General features: G+C 36.8%; 1 protein-coding gene across 27 annotated transcripts in view; it reads right to left on the minus strand.

The window, feature by feature from the left end:
- Positions 1-20,871, minus strand: part of WNK1 (WNK lysine deficient protein kinase 1) — a 142,531-nt gene that overhangs the window by 49,624 nt on the left and 72,036 nt on the right. For all 27 annotated transcript variants that reach the window (XM_055085414.1, XM_028490880.2, XM_028490879.2 and 24 more), the window contains exons 4-6: positions 19,881-20,038; positions 3,005-3,093; positions 1,103-1,322 (exon numbers count right to left, since the gene is read on the minus strand). In XM_055085414.1, coding sequence (XP_054941389.1) covers positions 1,103-1,322; positions 3,005-3,093; positions 19,881-20,038 — 467 coding nt within the window. The remainder of the gene's footprint in view (positions 1-1,102; positions 1,323-3,004; positions 3,094-19,880; positions 20,039-20,871) is intronic.

Below are 20,871 nucleotides of genomic sequence, written 5' to 3' on the forward strand. Positions count from 1 at the left end.
AAACATCAAAGTTTTTATTTATTTATTTATATTTTTTTATTATAAATTTTTATTTATTTAATTTATCTCGGTTGCACCAGGTCTTAGTTGCAGCATGGGTGCTCTTTAGTTGCGGCATGCACGTGGGATCTAGTTCCCTGACCAGGGATCGAACCCAAGTCCCCTGCATTGGAGGGCGGATTCTTAACCACTGCACCACCAAGGAAGTCCCAACATCAAAGTTTTTAAACCAAAAGGCTCATTCTATTATATTCACTCTATTTCCCACTCACATGTAACCATCAATATTAATATTAACCTGTGTTGCTTTTACTTCCTTTCACACAACCGCTTAACCAGATAAAACAACTGTGGTAAATATATGAAGGTTAAAAATAAAAACCTTGAACCGTATAAAAACCTGACAATTAAAAATAAGTACCTCTTTCATACCTGACCCCTTCTCAGAGGTAAGTAGTACTGAATGGTTCTAACACATTCTAGCAGAGACAGCCTGTGAGTATCTTTGCACAGTAAATGGCTATTCAGGCACCATGGCAAGCCTAAGATGGGTGAAGAGTTTCCTTTTTGAACAGTGATCTTTTAGACATACTTCAAAAATGATTCACCAAGGGCTACCTACTAATAATTGATCTTGAAAACTCCCTTTGAAGTAAAGACAATGTGTGATCTATTTATAGGGTTTATCCAGATGACTGATCAAAGGCTACTGTATCAGTATTTAGAAAACATACCTTGTCATTCTAACTAAATAGGTTATACTGATTAGGAGTCAGTCAACCTTACAGACTTTCAAAATTACTTCAGAATGCTTTCTGGTTCGTTCTCTCTCTCTTTCTGTATGTCTGTCTGCCCGCCTGCCTGTCTGTCCGTCCATCCATCCTTATACGTATCTATGTCTATACACATCTCCTAAAACACACGTATCTATGTCTATACATGTCTCCTAAAATTAAAATAACTTTTAGGGCCATTAATCAACACAATTTTATATCAGTGGAATATGCCATACACACTGCTTCATAAACTGCTTTTCTGCTCAACAGTATCAATGTACATAGGTCTACATCAATTTTTAAATGGCTGATTAGTATTAATTTACCATTTCTTGAGCAACGTCTTCTGGCACATCTCTCTCCAAGTCAAAGGAAAACTCAATAGCTTCATTGTCTTTGTATTTCCCCTTTAATTTCTTACTATCTTCAATACGTAGCCATAATTTAATGGCTATCTTTTCGCCATCATCTTCTTCTGCTAATTCTACCCGTACCCCTGTTTCCTCCTGGAAGAAGGCATGGTTCAAAAGGTCTTTGATAGAGTATCTTCAAAAGAGAGGGGAAAGAAACAAAAAACAAAATGCCATTAGATTTAAAAGATACTTTTCAAGTATGGCTGATTATTGTTATTGGAATAATGAAAACAGACTGCAAAAAGAAGAACAAGGGAAATTCTGTAACTCATTCTACATTGCTCCATTTGAACAGTGATTATAGTTTTATTCAAGTTACAGAACATCAGAACAATCTCATTTACAAATAAGAGCTCAAAGTGATACTTTTAAAATCTAATGATCTAATCTCATCTTAGTTAACAGTGTGCTAATAATAGCGAGTAATACACAGAATATCATAGCTTCAAAATACCATATAATCATTTACATAGTGCTTATAGTTAACAAAAAAATCTTGTATGCATGATCTCATCTGATCCTTGACCAACATCCAATGAAATATCATTTCCTGATTATTAGGAAATGGATCCTCAGAGAGACTGACAATCTTGCTCACAGTTATAAAAGTCATAAATGGTGGAATCAAAACTCGAAAATCTTTTAATTTCTAGTACATTACCTTCTACTACAGCAACCTTTATTTACTCCAATAAATCCTCTCAATTCTTTGTTCAACACCTTGTGTACTAGGCAAGCAGAAGTCTGATTGTGGAACAATTTTCTCTAGATAAATGGTCTCAAAATACCAGTAATCTAGTAAACTGTTCCATCCAGAAAAGAAACAAGAGTAACATACTTTAAGACTGGAGACAAATATTCCTTTATTTATAGTTTTTTTAAAAAGTTCTTAAAGAGATTAAAGACTCTCCTTTTCAATCAGTGTATATGAAAATAGAAACCCAACTAAATTTCTACTAAAAAGCCTTAAAGATCATGATGTTAAGTTCTTCCAAATAACAAAGTTATGAAAAGAATATGAGACTGGAGAAGTGAAGATATGGAATTCTTTAATTTGGTTGATGTACCTGATCACTCGCATTCTTCAGGAGGTAGATTATGCTCAATTTACAATTTCTATCTGCACTACCTGGTCTACTTTTTCTTCTTTGGAGGGTGAGGGGGGATGGTGAAAGTAGATTATTTTTCAAAAACAGACACTGGACCTTTGCCATGCCTAACGGGTGATGAATCAGCTATACGGCAGATCAGATACTTGCCCCTCCTCTGAGAAAAGTCCTCTGTAAGCATAAATGACTAAGCCAGATCTCCTCCCAAGCTCTGGGTGAAGTCGTCACTTTCTACTCAAAGGAATTTTGACATTTTGCTCTTCTTCAGTTCTGGCATAGTAACAGCAAATCAAGACCTGCATAGCTGAGTTGATTTTAAAGAGCCAATACTTTATTTCATCTTTTAGAATTCAACGGGTAAAGGACTAAGGAACAGATCTGCTGCGTTAAGGACAGAACTCTACTGAGTTTTACAAATCATGTTGATGCTGTAAAGTAGTTCTTACTGAATGCAGCAGCTATGTTTAAGGTGGTTTTGGTTTAATTAAACTCTACCAAACCACATTCTTACAACATTTCAGTATACCAAATCTGAATACTACCTTCAATGGACAGAACTCTACTTTTAAAGGTATTACAAGACATAAACAGAGAAACTAATCACAAGTAAAGTATTAAATACACCTTAGATTGAATGTTCTATTGAGAGCCTATTACACTTGAAGTTTTTGTTTAAGCAATACCCAGGTCAAAAGAGGCAACTTACCTTTCATCTTTGTTTTGTCGTATGCATCCTTCAATAATTTCCTTCACTTCGGGAATTGCTACTTTGTCAAAACTGGCCGGCTTCACCCCCTGAAAATCATAAAAATAGCGACAGAAACACGTTAACGAAGACAGGGACTTTGAACTTTATTTTTACTTGCCTCTTAAGGTTCTACTAGATTCCTTCTTACCATCCTGGCTTTTTTCTGATTTGCCTGCAGGATCTAGTCCATGCAGGGTCAGAGCTTGGAAGTGGCAATTTAGCCCCTACAGGATAACAATAGGGAATAATTAAGACAGTGGAGTCACTTACTTCCATGGCTCCATATGGCTAGCAAAAAATTTAGGCTGTTGTTAACATCTTTTGCTGCGTTTCAGGTAATGGAAGTTACTGGCTAAAAAGAAGGCCAAATGTTCTAATTGGTTAGAAGATCTTCTGTTCAACCTCGTTCCCTAACACATTAATCAACATAACATTTATGGGCATGAATTCGCATGCTTAGTTTGGCAAGTATTCTATTATTATAGTATACCTTAACAAACTCAACCAGAAGTTAAGAATTTGGATTGGTTTGGCATGATAAATGAGGAGCAAATTGTCTTGTACATATGAAACATAAAAGGACGAGTGATACATCAGACCCACATGAAAGACAAGCTCTCCAATTAATTTCCAAAGAAAATTCAATATCACTATTATATATAATACTAAACAGCATCATAGTAATATTTTAGAATCTTCACAAAGTGTAAATTCTTTGCTAATAAAATTTCAGCAGTGTGTGGAAAATATATATAAGAAAGAAGAATAACAAACTACTCCTGTCTGAGAGGTGGTGTGGAGAAAAACATCTCATTATCTATTCTTGCCTCATCTAAGTAACCACATGGATGAATGTGAAGTAGCAACGCCGATATACTGTCCAAGTGGCACTGTACGTCTATAACCACATAACACACAGGGAGTAGGAAACAGGAGACAGGACTAGAAAAGTTAGAATATATTATAAATTATAATCAGCTACTGTCTCAGTGATGATATATATTAGAATTAGTGATATAATTTGATAAATCACAGAAATGTGTGTAATCTCACAGACTGAAATGAAATATATCAAATGGTTAGCTCTAAAGTCTTTAAATACTAGAGGTGTGGTGGGATTATTCTCATCAATTACTCACTACATTATTCAAAAGTCCTAAAAGTAAATAAATAAATAAATTAGAAAAGGGGAAGGGACTTCCCTGGTGGCACAGTGGTTAAGAATCGGCCTGCCAATGCAGGGGACACGGGTTGGAGCCCTGGTCAGGGAAGATCCCACATGCCGCGGAGCAACTACGCTCATGTGCCACAACTACTGAGCCTGCTCTCTAGAGCCCGCGAGCCACAACTACTGAGCCCGCGCGCCTAGAGCCCGTGCTCCGCAACGAGAGAAGCCACCACAATGAGAAGCCCGCGCACCGCAACGAAGAGTAGCCCCCGCTCGCCGCAACTAGAGAAGGCCCGCGCGCAGCGACGAAGACCCAACACAGCCAAAAATAAATAAATAAATAATCAATTAATCAATCAATTCTTTTTAAAAAGTTCTGATTTGGAGGATTCTCCCTCTAGGGCTAACTTTCCACAACACAAAACTGTCTAATAAGGCTGACCCTAAATTTAAAAATCCATGTATTTAAAATGTTTGTTTCTGAGTAATGACTACAAAGGTAAGTATTTGTATTTTCCTCCATCTTTTTATTTTTCAAGACCAGCGAAGTTTTCCAACTAGTCTTTGTCTTCACATAATCATTCTAATGAAAACAAAAAATAATGCTGCTGAAGCAAAAGAATGCTTTAACTGAGCAAAGCTGGTATGTTATTTCAAATCAAAGCTAAAGAAAACAGGAACTGTTTTAAGGAAAAAAAGGATGAGGCTCACTAAAAGTTCTCTAGTAGCAGAAACACTGGAGATTTTGTTTTCTATTTGTTTTTCTACAATAAACATGTAAAAGTGTACAAAAGCAAACTTTTAAGATGCTATTTATAAATATAATGGGAAAAACAATCTAGAACACCATATATTAAGTTCTTAGAACATTCACTGTTGGCAGAAAATTATCTGAAGGACTGTTCTTTGCTAAAATTGGACATTAATACACAGTTGGCCTCTGCATGTAAGGACATTCCATATGTTACAGGGAAGTAGTTAAAAGAGGATATAGACTACGATTAGAAAAAATGTTCCAACTTCCATAAACACATACACTTTAGAGGAATGTAGTTTAGCCTTCTGGCAATAAAACTCTACATACTGAGTTAATAAATCACACCTATACTGACTATATTAAAAGACTCTTCTGTTTCAATTTAGCACAGGCATACTGGAAAGATCAAAGGATGTAATAGAAGACTTGAAATCACTGTGAACTGGACAAGCAGAAGCAGCTCTGAGCTTCAGAGTCCCTGTCTAGCAAATGGGGATAATACCTGTCCAACTATATTCATGGGAACTAGAATCATATGTGATTATCTAGGTTGAAATCTCTTTGAATTATTAAGTTTGCTGACCTAAGGCACACCTCTGACTTCAAAGGCCATCACCAAAGATAATAAAGCTTACAGTTAAAAGGAAGCAAAGAATTCTCTTCGAAAAATAATCACCAAGATCCACAGTGAACTTGCTTTCGTCCTTGGTTATCCTTAAAAATAACCCTCTTGTTAATCCTACCTATGCAGACATAAATACATTCATGACTTTACAAACAGGAATTCCTATTTACAAGCAGAAATGCTAGTTGAAATGAGATATAAGGTCATAATGACAAAACCAGCAACTACACATCATATAATACATTGACTCTACTAGGTTAAGCTGCTTTCTCAACGTATAGCCAAGATTTAGGTACAGAAAATTCCATACCAATGCTACACAACATATTCAGATGCCACTGCTACCTTAAAAGATGTTGCAGGTGCCAAGACAGCCAGTAAAATGGAGACAGTCCAGCAGCTGGTATTAAAACATTACCCACTGAGATAATGAAAAAGACAAGAAGAAATCTCAGCAACCATCAAGAAACCAGAATTATCAAAATACCTAACAGAAGTATTCTGAATCATTTGCAAAGAAGCAAGAAGATATAGGGATTATATCCTAAAAATGACCAAAAAAAAAAGGTAACAATGAGCATGAAACGTCAATGACCCTGAAAGTGACCTACAGAAAATGCATCTGGGACACATGATGGAAAGCTGCTTAAAATAAACAAGCACAGGTTTCAATACACAGCACTCAATCATACTTAGAGGCTCCTTGTTCTTAAGAGATAAGAGAACTCTAATATGTATAAAATGGATAACTAATAAGAACCCGCTGTATAAAAAAAATAAAATTAAAAAATTAAAAAGAGATAAGAGAACTGTTTTTTATAATTGATAATTTTTTAAAATTAAAAAGTTGGTTTAAGATTATTCTAAAACACGATTTAAGCACCAGACAGAATAAAATAATGATGAGAAAATGTTTTAATGATAATATTTCATCTTTTTTCCTTTTAATTTATGTATTTCAACAAAGATAATCAACTTAAGAGTCTGAAAATCCTTCAAATGTCACCTCTTTTCTCTACTGTCTGATTTAGCCCCAGAGAGTCCTATTCTAGTCCTGTTCTGACCAACAGAAGCCAAGTTTTGCTCACCTATTCTGAATGAGGTTCAAAAATACAAAACAGAAAAGTGCTAAGGCAGATAAATTGGGCTAATGTTTTACATATAAGAAAAATTAAGTTAGTTAAAGACACGCACCCTGTCACTCCATCCTTCCAGAGCTAGCAACCTGCCAGCTCTAGAAATAGTCTTCCTTACTGTTGTAATTCACAGGATCTCTCTATAGGCAGCAGTGCCATATTATGTTTTTTGACATGGGACAGTAGCATGTTTCTCTGCATTAAACAAAAGTACTTCTTGAACAGCTAACGTACATTCATTTAAGACACTTTTGCAATTACATAAAATTATATATTCTCTTAAACAAAAAAACAAAGGTGACTCTTGTGCAGTCTTAAATGGAGTACAAAAAGAAAACAATAACAACAATTGTGACTCTCCAAGGGCACAATGAGAGTTGATATTTAAAAAAAAAAGTTGATAAAAATGTTTATAAAGTATGTTGCTTTATTTAAATTAAGAAAAATCCCAAACACATACATGCATCTTACAGACTAAGTTTTTCTGTCAATTCTATATACTTACAGTTTGCAACTAATCTGCTGGAATAATAAAAGTGAGTCATAATAAAAATATAAGTGAGTCATAATATAGTATTCTCTGGTTCAATCTTCTAGCTCTTAAAAAGTGTCAGCACTTGCTTCTTAAAAACTTACGTTTCAAATGTGTTAGGGTAACATTTTCCTTCTCATAAGAGCAAAACTTTTCCTCACCATTCAGAATTGAGAAAAGTCTCCTTCCTCCTCATACAAAATGTTGTGTAAGTTAACTAAACTACAAAACTAAATTATTTTAAAAAGCATTCTGAACTAAACACTCTCAATACTTTAACTGAAACTTTCCACACATATCATCAAATGGCTACAATATACCTTTTGTATACATTGGAAATTCTTACCCACCTCATTTACACAATTCTTTTGAGGACAGCAGCAGCAATGAGAATTTACGATGACAAACACTGAGCAAAAATCTCTCTTAGTAAAATCCATCAGAAAAGGCAAAACAGACTTGTTATAGTTAGAGGAAAATGAGAGGGGAAATATATAAGATGTAAATTAACAGAGTAACTTAGCCCACAGCATAAGCAAGGCAGACATCAAAATCAGGCTGAAGTTTAGTTTCTTGTTTAACACTAGCCATGCTTCCCCAACTCTCAGACCCAAGTTTGCTCTGAGCCAACAATCTACTTATTCCAGATCAGCCCTTTAAACAAAACTACATGCCAAACAGCAGGGAAACTTAGTCTGCTACTCCTCCTCCTGCTTCTCCTCCAACAGCAGCAGATCCCTAAACAAGCAAAATAAGATTTTTTTTTACTTGCTCCGAAGCTCCACCCATTATGTCCACAGGTTCTGCCTCCTTGACATCAAAACCTACACCAGAAATCTGTTTATCTAAACACTCCCTTCCCCTTAATCATGTTGAAACTATGCTTTAAAAGAAAATGGGGAATGAATTCAATGACCAAAATGTAAACTAAGAATATACAGCCAAAACAACACTGGACAAGGAAATCCCAATACTGGGAATGAGTTCCTAGTTCAGCCTCTCATACATCAAGTTTGTGTGACCTGGGCCATATTCCTTAAACTCCCCTGAAAAGTGAGCATAAGAGTTCTTGTTAACCTAATTTTAAAAGTGGTGACATTAAGGTAAACTGCCTTACCACTGTCCCATGGTACATTAAAAAAAAATTAAATAGCTGTGAACAGCTTCTTATCAGCCAGAAGTGATAAGATTTATCCTTCTCCGTTCCCTCCTATTATTAAAAGCCTCAATATGAAGATCTACCTAAAGATATTTCTATTTGCCAGGAAGATCTCATGGACCCAAATGACTACTACTTTGATTTTTAGTGATTAAGGAAAGGTTTTTCTTCATGCCATTAACAAAGATGGTAGAAAAAGCAGTGTTCATTGCAATATTATAATGGATAACATAACAAAGTGCTATCCCTTGTAATTTGGTAAGCCTGAATCCCCATCAAGACAGTGGGTACTAAGGCTTTAATTACTCAGTAACAGGAGGACAAGGGCTTAGAAGTTATTTGGTAGGATTATTTCTACCCTAAAGGCTAGAAATAACTATTATTTCTAACAAGCTATCTCAAAGTAGTTGCCACAGATCTCTTGCTCAACACAATTTGTCACTACAAAGTACACTAAGTAGGCAGTGTAGGATGCCAGCTATTGCTCATAAATACAGCAATGCGGTCCACCAATGCCTCTGACTTAAGTGTCTGACCAAAGCTGCTTAGGACTATGCTAAGCTAAATGAAAACGGAAGAGCCAGAAAACGGGCACCATGCTCCCTGCTTCAGAGGTTCATCAGACAAAACATGTGAGTAGGTTTTTAAACTTTACTGTGCAACAAACAAAACCAAAAATGACGTAGCTTTTTTTGGACAATGGTATAACGTAGGCACAAATATCTAGATCTATGAAGACGAGCCTTTTTTTACATACCAAAATAAAAGTTTTCAATGTATGCAATAAAAATACCATTCACATACATGTAACAGTTTATATGCCTAAACTCTACTTCTTCCTTCTCTTCAAGTCAGTGCCTTTCTCTGGATTTCCTCCATTTCTCTCAATGGTATCATTATTTCCAGAATAGAAACCTCAGTCTTCTTGGATGCTTCTTCTCCCCCAGTATTTAAGAACTATTATTCTCTAGGAGCTCTTTAAACAATGAGAAACGTTTAGAACAGCCCCCGTTATCGCTGAGCTCTGCTGCCAGTACTCCTACTGCCCCTCCAGGAGCCAAAGATCGCTGGTTGGACAAAATGGGATTTTTACTGGCTTGTTACTTCTCAAAATCATTGCTTCTTCTGTATAACAATTGTGACCACCAAAATCCAGATTATCAACACCTCACCTCTTTAAACTTAGACCAATTTAAGATGGGTCTCACTGTTTCTATTCTCTCCAATTTGTATTTTACATTGTGGCCAGCTCAATCATCTGGCTTCATCTAATCATCTGACATTTAACCATTTCCAATCATCTGACATCATTTAACTCACAACACATTACTCACAATATATTACTCACATATTACTCCACACCTACAAGATGACCACAGGATCACAGATCTAGAAAGAATCTGAGTTAGAGTCCCAACTTGTTCAAATGAGAAAACTGTAGATCAAAGAGATTAATGCCATGTCAAAGATGAAATTAATTCATTAATTCACTGGCATCTATGAGGTGTCGTGTCCAGTCTAGTCTAGTACGTATAAAACACCTACTAGATATACTGCATTACCTTCAGCATCTAGAATACAACAAATAGAGCCTATATTCTAGTGGGTAAGGGCCTAGTCAATGGTAAAGCAAAAACTAGAATGCAGATTCAACAATGTCTAGTTCAGTGTTACTTCTAGCCCATATTATAGTGCTTTTAATTTCCTTAATCTGGGGTGAAAAGCCCTCACAAGTCAACTTCTACCTACTTCTCTACTCCTATCTCCCCCCAAATAAGTCCAGCCAAATTAGTTACTTTTTCACTGAATACGTAATACACATTTTCACAAGAATATTCTTTCTACTGCCCCCTTTTTCAGTCAACTGAGTCCTACCCTTCTTTCAAGGTATACCTCAAATCACACATAGAGAGAAGGTGGCAACTACAAAGTATCTGTATGAATCTTCTGGCATATAAATTATTTACAAGATACCAAGAAACTCAATACTATTATAATTTACTTAAGCACAGTAGAAACCATCTCTCTATATCCTATCAGTTTTTATTCTGTAGTCTAATGCTGTGTGAATTATAGATCAACATTCAGCTGGGATAAGTAAAACTAGCTTTTCTGAGAAACTCTGAAATAGGGATTTCACAATTGTTTTTTAGCACCTAAAATGTTGGGAATGATACCCAACTGCTTGGTTTAAGATTAATGGTCTGATTAAGACCCTTTAATATTAATCAAATCACAGGACAGTAATAGAATGACTTTGAAAATCATGCAAAATGTTCCTAAGATACACCCTATGATACACCCAGTTTTCTCTTATGTGTATAATTTAAATTTATTGGATGGAAATAGGAATAAAATTTATAAAGGAATCATTTCAGCTAATTCCAGTGGATTTAGATCTCTGGGATATCACACACAAAAAATCCAACTGCTAAAGAAAAAAATACAAAGTTTTTCCCAACTTTTCAAACCCTATCTATAATCAAGAATCAGCTTCACTTGTTTCTGTAAAAAAGTAGGGTGAAATGCAATCTGTTATACAAAAGCCAAAAGGAATTTCACCCCAACTGCTTTGATTCTGTTTTTCCCAGACAGAATGTTCAAACCTTGCAATCCAAAGGCTAATGGAATCAGTGACGAAGTCAAATTACACAAACAAAGTAATTAAAAATCCCCATTATTTCTAACTTGGTTGTTATGAGGCTGGATTCAGCCAGATTCTTACTGGTATGAACCATTAGTTTACAGGAATTTGAACATACCTTATGATCCCATTGGAAAACAAGCCTCTTCAAACTCCCTACCAAATCCAACTAGCTCTATCCAAGGAAATTAGTTGACCTCATGATTCCCCAAGGCTCATTACTCTCTGGATACATGAAAGCTTGTGTACTGCTCCAATCTCAAATGCACTATCCTCCATATAAAAAAACTGATGCCACTGCTTACTGTAGTTTCTATTCTTTTAATAGCAGACAAAAATTGTGCTAAGTACATTACTACTCTTATTTGGATCTTTTCATTGCCAATGGCAGAAAACTTCAAGATAAGTTTTTCTGTTTTGAACAGGGACCATGAACCCTGTTAAACAGAGGCTCAAACCTGTGACACCAATCTTAGACTTATGCTACCCATGTACCCTAAATTTTTTTTCCCTTGAAATCTAGGGAAAAAAGTTTAAAAAACAGAAACAGGAAAAGGAAAACATTTTAAGGTTTGTATTAGTGTTATGTTAGAGATGCTTGATTTCTGACCCTACTATTAGTAGTTCTCCTTCATGTCCTTGGGCAAAATGCTTAACCTCTGAATCTATGTTCTCACCTGTAAAATGAAGGTATTATCTACTTATCAAAACACAAAAGATTAAAATAAGATAGTCTATGTAAAGCACTTTGCAAGGTGATTGGCAAGAAGCAAGATCATAAATAAATGTGAGCTCATTTTCACTCATTTTAAACTTGGCTTTATTTTAAGTTCATTAAACACATTTTAAACACTGCTATTTGTTGAATGTTGCTAGGTAAAAGAAAAGAACAAGAGACAACTTATTTCATTACTAAGTATGTCATAATGGTGTTAATGGTAACAATGGCAATACCTAATAAGTATGGACTGCTAACTGATTTAGGCACTTTTCTCATTTAATCCTCACTACCAGCTTAGGCTCAAAGAAGTTAATTAACTTGCCCAAGGTATCAGCTAGGAAATGACATTGCTGGGATCTGAACTCAAGCAGACCCAACTCCAGAGCCCAGGCAACATTGTGTTTCACTCCCTATAGTTCTGTATTTGTGTATTCACCTCACAAACACTGACTGAGTGCCTATTACCTGCCAGGCTCTAAGCACTAGGAAAACAGCCAAGAACAACTCAAATAAAACGCCCAACCCATAGAATTTATATTCTAATTGGGGCTTTAGATAAACACTGTAAGGCTGTGATAAAAGCCATGAAGAAAAATAAAACCACAGGGGATAGAAGTAAAGTGTGTGCACACATAAGACTGTTTTAGATGGATGGGCAGGAAAGGCCTCTCTGAGACCTGAATGAAATGCATGTGCAGAACAATGACACACAACAGTTCTTGGTCAGTGCACCAGAGAATATAGATATTAAACCGGTAAATTACACATTTACCCCTTCACATTGGCACTTACACAGACAGGTTTAAATGCCCTCAGGTCACAGACTGACACTGTACTAGACATTTATGAATTCAGTACAGAATTTTGACATGAGCAGGGGACCTGAAATCAGAATAACAGAATAACTCTGTTATTTTCTAGATATGTAATCATGGGCTAGCCATCCTGGGCTTCAGACTTTTTATTTTAAAGTGTAGACAACAGTACTAGTAAACCACCCCCAATGAGGGTTGTTGGAAGAATTAAATTACATAATATATGCAAAGTGTTTAATGCAATGTCTGAGACATAGGATGTATATGTGTTAATATTTACACTATCATCTGCTATTTACATGGCAGTTGTACCACTGCAAGGCCAGACATGTAGTAGTGAACCGGTCTACAAAGGACAAAAAACCCTGTCCTTGAGAGGCTCAGTTCTCATGGGGGGAGGACAACAGTTAATATCAATATAAATTATCATTATAGTATATTAATAAGACAGAGGTTGAGTATGATGGAAATACTGATGGGGCAACAATATTGGCATGACTTTCTTCAAGAATCCTAGGACTTCCCTGGTGGCGCAGTGGTTAAGAATCCGCCTGCCAATGCAGGGGACACGGATTTGATCCCCGGTCCGGGAAGATCCCACATGCTGCGGAGCAACTAAGCCCACGTGCCACGGCTCCTGAGCCTGCGTACCACAACTACCGAAGCCGATGCTCCCTAGAGCCTGCGCAATGCAACTACTAAAGCCCATGCTCTGCAATAAGAGAAGCCACCACAATGAGAAGTCCGCACACCGCAGCGAAGAGTAACCCCTGCTCGCCGCAACTAGAGAAAGCCCATGTGCAGCAACGAAGACCCAATGCAGCCACAAAAAAAAAAAAAAAAAAAAAAAAAAGAACCCTAGAAATATTTCTGGTAAAGAGCTCCAGATGACTGGGGCTACTGGTTCATTCCTTCATACAGATCTGCCTTAGCATCCCTGACACAGGCCAATAAAGCTCTCGATTTAAACCAACTTTCTCAGGAATACTGTCTCTGACTCTCTCAATGAGATCAAAACCCCGTACCTCATTATGTCTATAAAATCTACTACTTCAATGTTTACCTTCCCTACAAGAAGGTGAAAGAACACTGAAGCATATATTTTGTTCACTGCTGTATCCTCAACCTGGCACACAGAAGACACCTAACTAATGGCTATTAAATAAGTGAATAATCGTTAAAATAAATTGAAAAGAAACTGAGAACTAGAGTTTATGGTTCAACTGACTAGAGTTCTGTGATCTTCAAACCTAAAAAAGTAATCCTGAGCTGTTAAACACTCTTCTTTGTATCCCATTTCTAAGATAATGCCAAAACCCACAGGAGGCCTTGTGAGTTTAGGAGGGGGCAGTTCACTGACTACTATTGGTAAACAGGGGGTGCGTAGTAGATCTGGGATGGAAACCAGGAATCTGGAGTGGCAGGGGGCTGTTTGCATTAGGGAGTTTGATGATCTCTCGATGGAGAACCAAACATGTTTCCTTAATAAATGTGAAATCGTTAGGCAGACTAATGCTGAAATATCCTTTAAAAAATTAGTTAAATTTACACCCAAAGCAAACTTAAGGGTAAGTACAATACTTCAAGGTGTATTTCAATAGAGTCACCACTATTGCTTATACAATCATATAAATCACTGTATAATCAAGGTAAACTCCCCACACATTTATCTCAGCACCCAAAACATGAGAAAAACTTTAGAAAATTAAAAAAGGACATAGCCCTTTTTATTCTTCATTGGAAGCCAGAAGATGGGAATGGAGGTTAGTGAAACCAAGACAGAGTTTCCCAGATAAGAAATATAATAACTGAAGAACAGAATAACGGACTGTAGATAATACAGAGCTCAGTTTTCACAGCTGAGAGGAAAAACAAAGAACAAGTAAATGCCTGCAGTATCCTCAGAGACCAAGGGTTCCAAAAGTTCCAACTGACTTAACTCCTCAAGCTTTTTATTCCAGCTTTTCCACGGCTTGACTTACTATTTTGCGTTTTTAAAAAGCAACTCTTGAATAGGCAGAAAAAAATGCAGTTAAATAGGGTTAGATTTCTAAGTCAACTTGGTTACTTATAATGCTAATAAAAAGGTTCCATGAACAATGGAACAAAATTTATTCAAATAATGCTTGATACGACAATATTTAGTCTATTTTTTTTTTTTTAATTTAACCAAAAACAAGGTATACAGAACTGGAAGGGACCTGAGGTGATCACTGTTGTAGCTCACACTTCTCAAACTTTAATGTACACACAAATCATCTTTGGATCTTGTAAAATGCTGGTTTTGACTTAATCCTTCTGGGACAGGGCCAAAATTTTACATTTTTATAATAGTAAGTGTCCTAGGATGCCAATTCTGCTGGTTGTGGGGACTGCACTTTGCACAGCAAAGATCTCAATAGTGATTTGAGAATTGATGGAAGAGCATGTGAATAGATGACTTTTTCAAATGCCTTTCTAGTCCTGGAATTTTGACTCTATTAAAGTTATTGTTTTCTGCTCTAGTTGTACCAAATAGCTTTTCCCATTCTACAAAAATATATTGTATATGTACATATATAAAGTGTATCAATTTCTACTTGCTACTATTCAATTCCACGTTAGTAGGATAATTTCAGTATTTCTAAGGTGACCTTATTTTGCAGGGTAAACTCAACTGTCCCAAACTGACATAGTGTCTAACTTGACTATATCTGGGACTCCTTTAATTGAATCATTTATTCTTCAAAGTATCACTGAGTGCCTACAATGTGCCATATGCTATGCTACAAACACAAAACTATAAACAAAGATTTAATAAATCGGGCTCTAGGACAATACCTTTTAAAACACTGTATATTTCATCCTTCCTGTTCCCAATTCCTCTCCAGAGGTGAGGGTGGCTATAGGTTCAAACAGTTTATAAACAATGAGAAAAGGAGGAAGAAACTACAGAAATAGAAAGAAATAAAACCTGTTGAACATTAAAAATGTGGTAGGGCTTCCCTGGTGGCACAGTGGTTGAGAGCCCGCCTGCCAGTGCAGGGGACACGGGTTCGTGGCCCGGTCTGGGAGGATCCCGCATGCCGCGGAGCGGCTGGGCTGGTGAGCCGTGGCCGCTGGGACTGCGCGTCAGGAGCCTGTGCTCCGCAACGGGAGAGGCCACAGCAGTGAGAGGCCCGCGGACCGCAAAAAAAAAAAAAAAAAAAAAAAAAAAAAAATGTGGTACATTCATACAATGCAATATTATTCAGCTACAAAAAGGACTGACGTAGTGATTCATGCTAAAACATGGATAAACCTTAAAAACGTTACGCTAAATCAAAGCATAACACAAAAACAAAGTGTAACACAAAAGGCCATATATTTTATGATTCTATTCATATGAAATGTCCACAACAGGCAAATCAAATCCATAAAGACAGAAAGTAGATTAGCGCTTGCCAGGGGCTGGGTGGAAGAGGAATGAGGAGTGACTGCTAACAGGTGTGGGGTTTCTTTTTGGGGGTGATGGAGTGGCATTAGGGGTGATGATTGCAGAACACTGTAAATACACTAAAACCCACTGAATTTTACACCTTCAAATGATTTAAATGGAGAATTTCATGGTATGTGAACTTTATCTTAAAAAAAAAAAACCATAACCCATTGAAAAACTGAAAAAAGGGTAAATACTACACTAAGACTATGGAAACAGTGATATTGGTCTTTCTAGGGTCTATTAAACTAACGCCAAACACTTTTTTCATTTGAGAAGGGGATTTTTCTTCTCAACTGAGCTGGAGTTTGCATTTGCAAATAAAGATTCATTTGTTGATTAGACAGTGTCTCAAATGCATTATCTTAAAAATCAAATTAATTTGTTTTCTTTACTTTTATCAAATAATTGCTTATATAAACTTTTATCTGATTTTACGGCAGTGCTGTGCCTGACAGTCTGAAGCCAAAGAACACTGCTTTTAGCCCTGAGCCTCCGGTGAGTAGATTTAATCAACAGGGTTTTTACACTATTTTTCACCTACTCATCCTACAGTCATTATTTTTAACCAGTTAAACGTATTTGGTGGGTAAGGTATAGAACAAGGTAGAATTTAATACAGGTCACCCATAAACTCTGCATTAAAAAAAAAACAACAGTCCTACCATATAATTTATAACTTTATTTTTTAAATAGCAGAGTTATTTTTTAGACTTCATTTTACATAAAGAAACTAAAATTCCATGATCCCTCGAGATATTTTAAGTACCAACCTTTATTTGTTTAGAGAAATAATCAGGAATTGAATTCACAGGATTAATTAGAGACACCTATCACTGGACAACCCGGTAATGCCTAAGCAGTGTGTGTGTAACAGCAAAGCACTGTCTGACGGTTCACAACAAAATCTACCAAGTTTCAAAGGAGAAATATTGCAAGACCCACAAAGAAGGCTGGTGGCTGAGAGACAGTAGAGAATGTTTAAATATATGGCTATCTGATGGATACTTCATTCTTCTGGTCTATTCACTATCAAAACATTCAGTACTGCTGTAAGGTAAATAAAAAATATTTGTTAATAAGTCTCTGTTTAAAATCCAGAATGATCACCTCAAGCAGCAGTACTGGGTTTAAGATGCTATTTATTCTTAGGCAATAGAAAGAATAAATATGGCCAGTGAAAAATGGGTGTTACATTAAAACCTCTTATGTTTTCGCCACAGAATTAAAGTGATAGTTCTACTCTTAACAGAGAGAAAAGACTGCCCACAAATTATCAGAGCTAATAATTTAAGTAACTACTTGCTCACACTGAGATTCTCCTGCCTACTCCAAGTGCAGAGGCTAACAGCATTCTAATAGAACATTATCACCACTATTGCAGATTAGAAATTAGTTACAGAACTCTTCAGAGGAGAATTTTTTAAGAAGTTCTGGTGTCATGTGTTTGACTATTTTTGAATTTTATTTTATTTTTTTATACAGCAGGTTCTTATTAGTCATCTGTTTTATACATATTAGTGTGTATATGTCAATCCCAATCTCCCAGTTCATCCCACCCCACCCTGCCACTTTCCCCGCTTGGTGTCCATACATTTGCTCTCTACATCTGTGTCTCTATTTCTGTCCTGCAAACCGGTTCATCTGTACCATTTTTCTAGGTTCCACATATATGTGTTAATATACGATATCTGTTTTTCTCTTTCTGGTGTCATGTGTTTAGAATCGGAGTCAGCAACTTTCTCCGTTAAGAGCCAAACAGTACATAATTTAGGATTTTTGAACCACAGAGTCTGTTGCAATTACTCAACTCTGCCATTGTAATTTGTGAAAACAGACATAGATAATACAGAAACAAATAAGTGGCTGTGTCATTACTTTCTTCATGGACATTGAAATTTGAATTTCATATAATTTTCATAGGTCTTCACATATTATTCTTCTTTTGGTTTCCCCCTCAACCATTTAGGAATGTAAAAAGAATTCTTAGCTCACGGGCTGTACAAAAATGGGTAGGAGGCTGGATTTGGCCCATGGATCATAGTTTGCTAATCCCTGGTTTAGACTGTGATGGAGTGAAGAAGTTATAGACAGTAAGTTAGTAAATAAATTACACAAACCATTTTACATACAAATTGTAAATTTAATAGTCCTAAAATTTAATGTATTTAACCTCTTAATCAGGTTTAATATTCAGTTTGATCTCCTTAAGAAGATATGTATTTACAAAGGGTATTTTCACATTATCATTTGTTTTCATAAATATTAGGTGGAAAAGAACACCTTAGCTTAATTGAATTCAAATTCACAAAGAAAATCAATCTCTTGTCCATCCACTTTGGTCATCTCTACTTTAACTCCTTATTTCAGTCTATTGGTTATTCCTTCAGATTAGTGCAATAGCCACTTAACTGGGTTTTCAGCTTTTAGTGTTTCCTCATAAATCCATCCTCCACTCTGCAGCCAGAATAATCTTTTAAAAATTTAAGTCTGGGGACTTCCCTGGTGGCGCAGTGGTTGAGAATCTGCCAATGCGGGGGACGCGGGTTCAAGCCCTGGCCCGGGAGGATCCCACATGCTGCAGAGCAGCTGAGCCCCTGCGCCACAACTGCTGAGCAACCCCTGCTCTCCACAACTAGAGAAAGCCTGCACGCAGTAACGAAGACCCAATGCAGCCAAAAATAGATAAGTGAGAATAGATTTATTAAAAAAAAAAAAAAAAAAAAAAAAAATTTAAGTCTGATCTTATGACACCTACCAAGTCTTTTTTTGGGGGGCGGGGCGGGGGGAGGCTGCACCTCGTGGCCTGTGGGATCTTAGCTCCCCGACCAGGGACTGAACTCAGGCCCTTGGCAGTGAAGGCACGGAGTCAAGAGAAAAAAAGTACATTTTTTTTTTAAATTTTAATTTTTAAGAGTCTGGCTTACCTCATTCTTTTTTTAATGTTTGCAAAGTATATAATAGTATGTGGGCTTTATTTGAAATCACAAGAGTCAAGATTTTTTTTTTTTTGGCTGTGCCGTGGGGCTTGCAGGGTCTTAGTTCCCCAACCAGAGATTGAACCCACACCCTTGGCAGTGAAGGCACGGAGTCCTAACCACTGGACCGCCAGGGAATTCCCACGACACCTACCAAGTCTTATAGTGGCTGCAATGGTTCCCCCAGTGCTCAAGTATACTCTACACTTTCACTGTCCTCCCTTATCCCTTGTCTCTTCTTTTTCCTATTTTCAAACTGTAGACATACAAAGATTTTTCACATGCAACTCTATCTTAGTCTTTCCCTATTTATTTAACATAATTTTCCTAACCTGTCCAAACTCAATTAGGCACTACTTCTACGTGCTTCTGTTCCTGTCCGGTTTACTTGTTTGTTCTCCTTCGCCTAGTAATAAGCTCTTGAGAGACAGGTTTGTGTTTTACTTAACTATAAGATTCAATACCTAGGATCTAGAAAGAAGTCTGGAACATAACAGAGACTTAAATATTTGTTGGATGAATCCATGAACTGTTACAGGTTGAACTGCGTCCCCTGTCCCCCCCCACAAAAGATATGTTAAAATTCTGATCCTGTTTCTCAGAATGTGACCTTATTTGGAAATCGGATCACTGCAGGTATAATTAGTTAGAATGAGGTCAACCTGGAGTTGGGTGGCCCCAACTCAATCTGACCAGTCCTTATAAGAGGAGGAGACATGAGACACAGAGAGATGAGGGGTGAACTCCATGTGATGCTTTCTAGTGTTGTTCCCTTTTGCAAGGTTTGATGTTATACAGCTTCTTAGATGTGGCCTAAGATCACCAGTTAGGACAAGACTTACACTGGTCACTCGACGGTAGATCTGCGCAGCATTTTGGCACTCGGAGTAAGGGTATTCAGATGTGGCCATCTCAAGCATGCACATCCCAAAAGCATAAACATCAACGGATTCATCATATTTCTCCTCATACATCTCAGGGGCCATGAACTCTGGGGTACCTTAAATTAAAAGAATGATTCAGACTCAATGTGAAGAGAAACTGCAATTCATGGGGAGGGGAACAGCAGAGGGGTTGGCCTGTGAGAAAGAAAGTGGAAGGGGGGTAAGAGGTGAGGGAGGAAAAAGAAAGAAAGGTAGGTAGGTGGTGGGTGGAGAGGAAAGAAATCATCTTAGTCTGTTCCATCAAATATGTTATAGATCTTACACTACAACTCCTTTATAAAAAACTGGCACAGGATCAAGTGTCTATTTATTTACTGTTTCAAATGGATTAGTGTTATACAATGTCAAAATAGAGCCTTGCATAAAAGATAAACTGATATAACTCATACTGAAAACAAACGGAAGGAAAAGGTAAGAGACTACCAAGGAATAAAGTAGATATAATGGCATCTACCTGTAAGATAGGATGATGGGTTAAAAAAGATCAAAATACTTGTCTGCCCCCTACTGTACGGTAGCTATAAGGTTAACATTCATATAATCGCTAGTCTCTTGCCATTAACATTCCATCTGATCAGTTTCACTTTTAAGGCGGCTTTTCAGTAAAAAAAAACCTGATATTCAATACATTTTTAAAATGATGAAATAAACTGTAATTTTCTATGAAGGCCACTCACCAGAGCCCTTTTCTTCACACACTTACCACCCCCTGCAGTACACAAACCTACTGCAGATGTAAGAAGTGTAGTGAGGCACATCCTATAGACACACACACAAATAATTCGGTCTGCACTTGAGTTCTCAGACTGAATTATGACCATAGGGTGTATGATTCCACACACCAGGTTTCCAATGTTTCCAAAGAAATTAAGCCCGAATACCTCAAATT

The sequence above is a fragment of the Physeter macrocephalus genome, chromosome 6 (genome assembly GCF_002837175.3).
Source record: "Physeter macrocephalus isolate SW-GA chromosome 6, ASM283717v5, whole genome shotgun sequence".
NCBI classification, from domain to species: Eukaryota; Metazoa; Chordata; class Mammalia; order Artiodactyla; family Physeteridae; genus Physeter; species Physeter macrocephalus.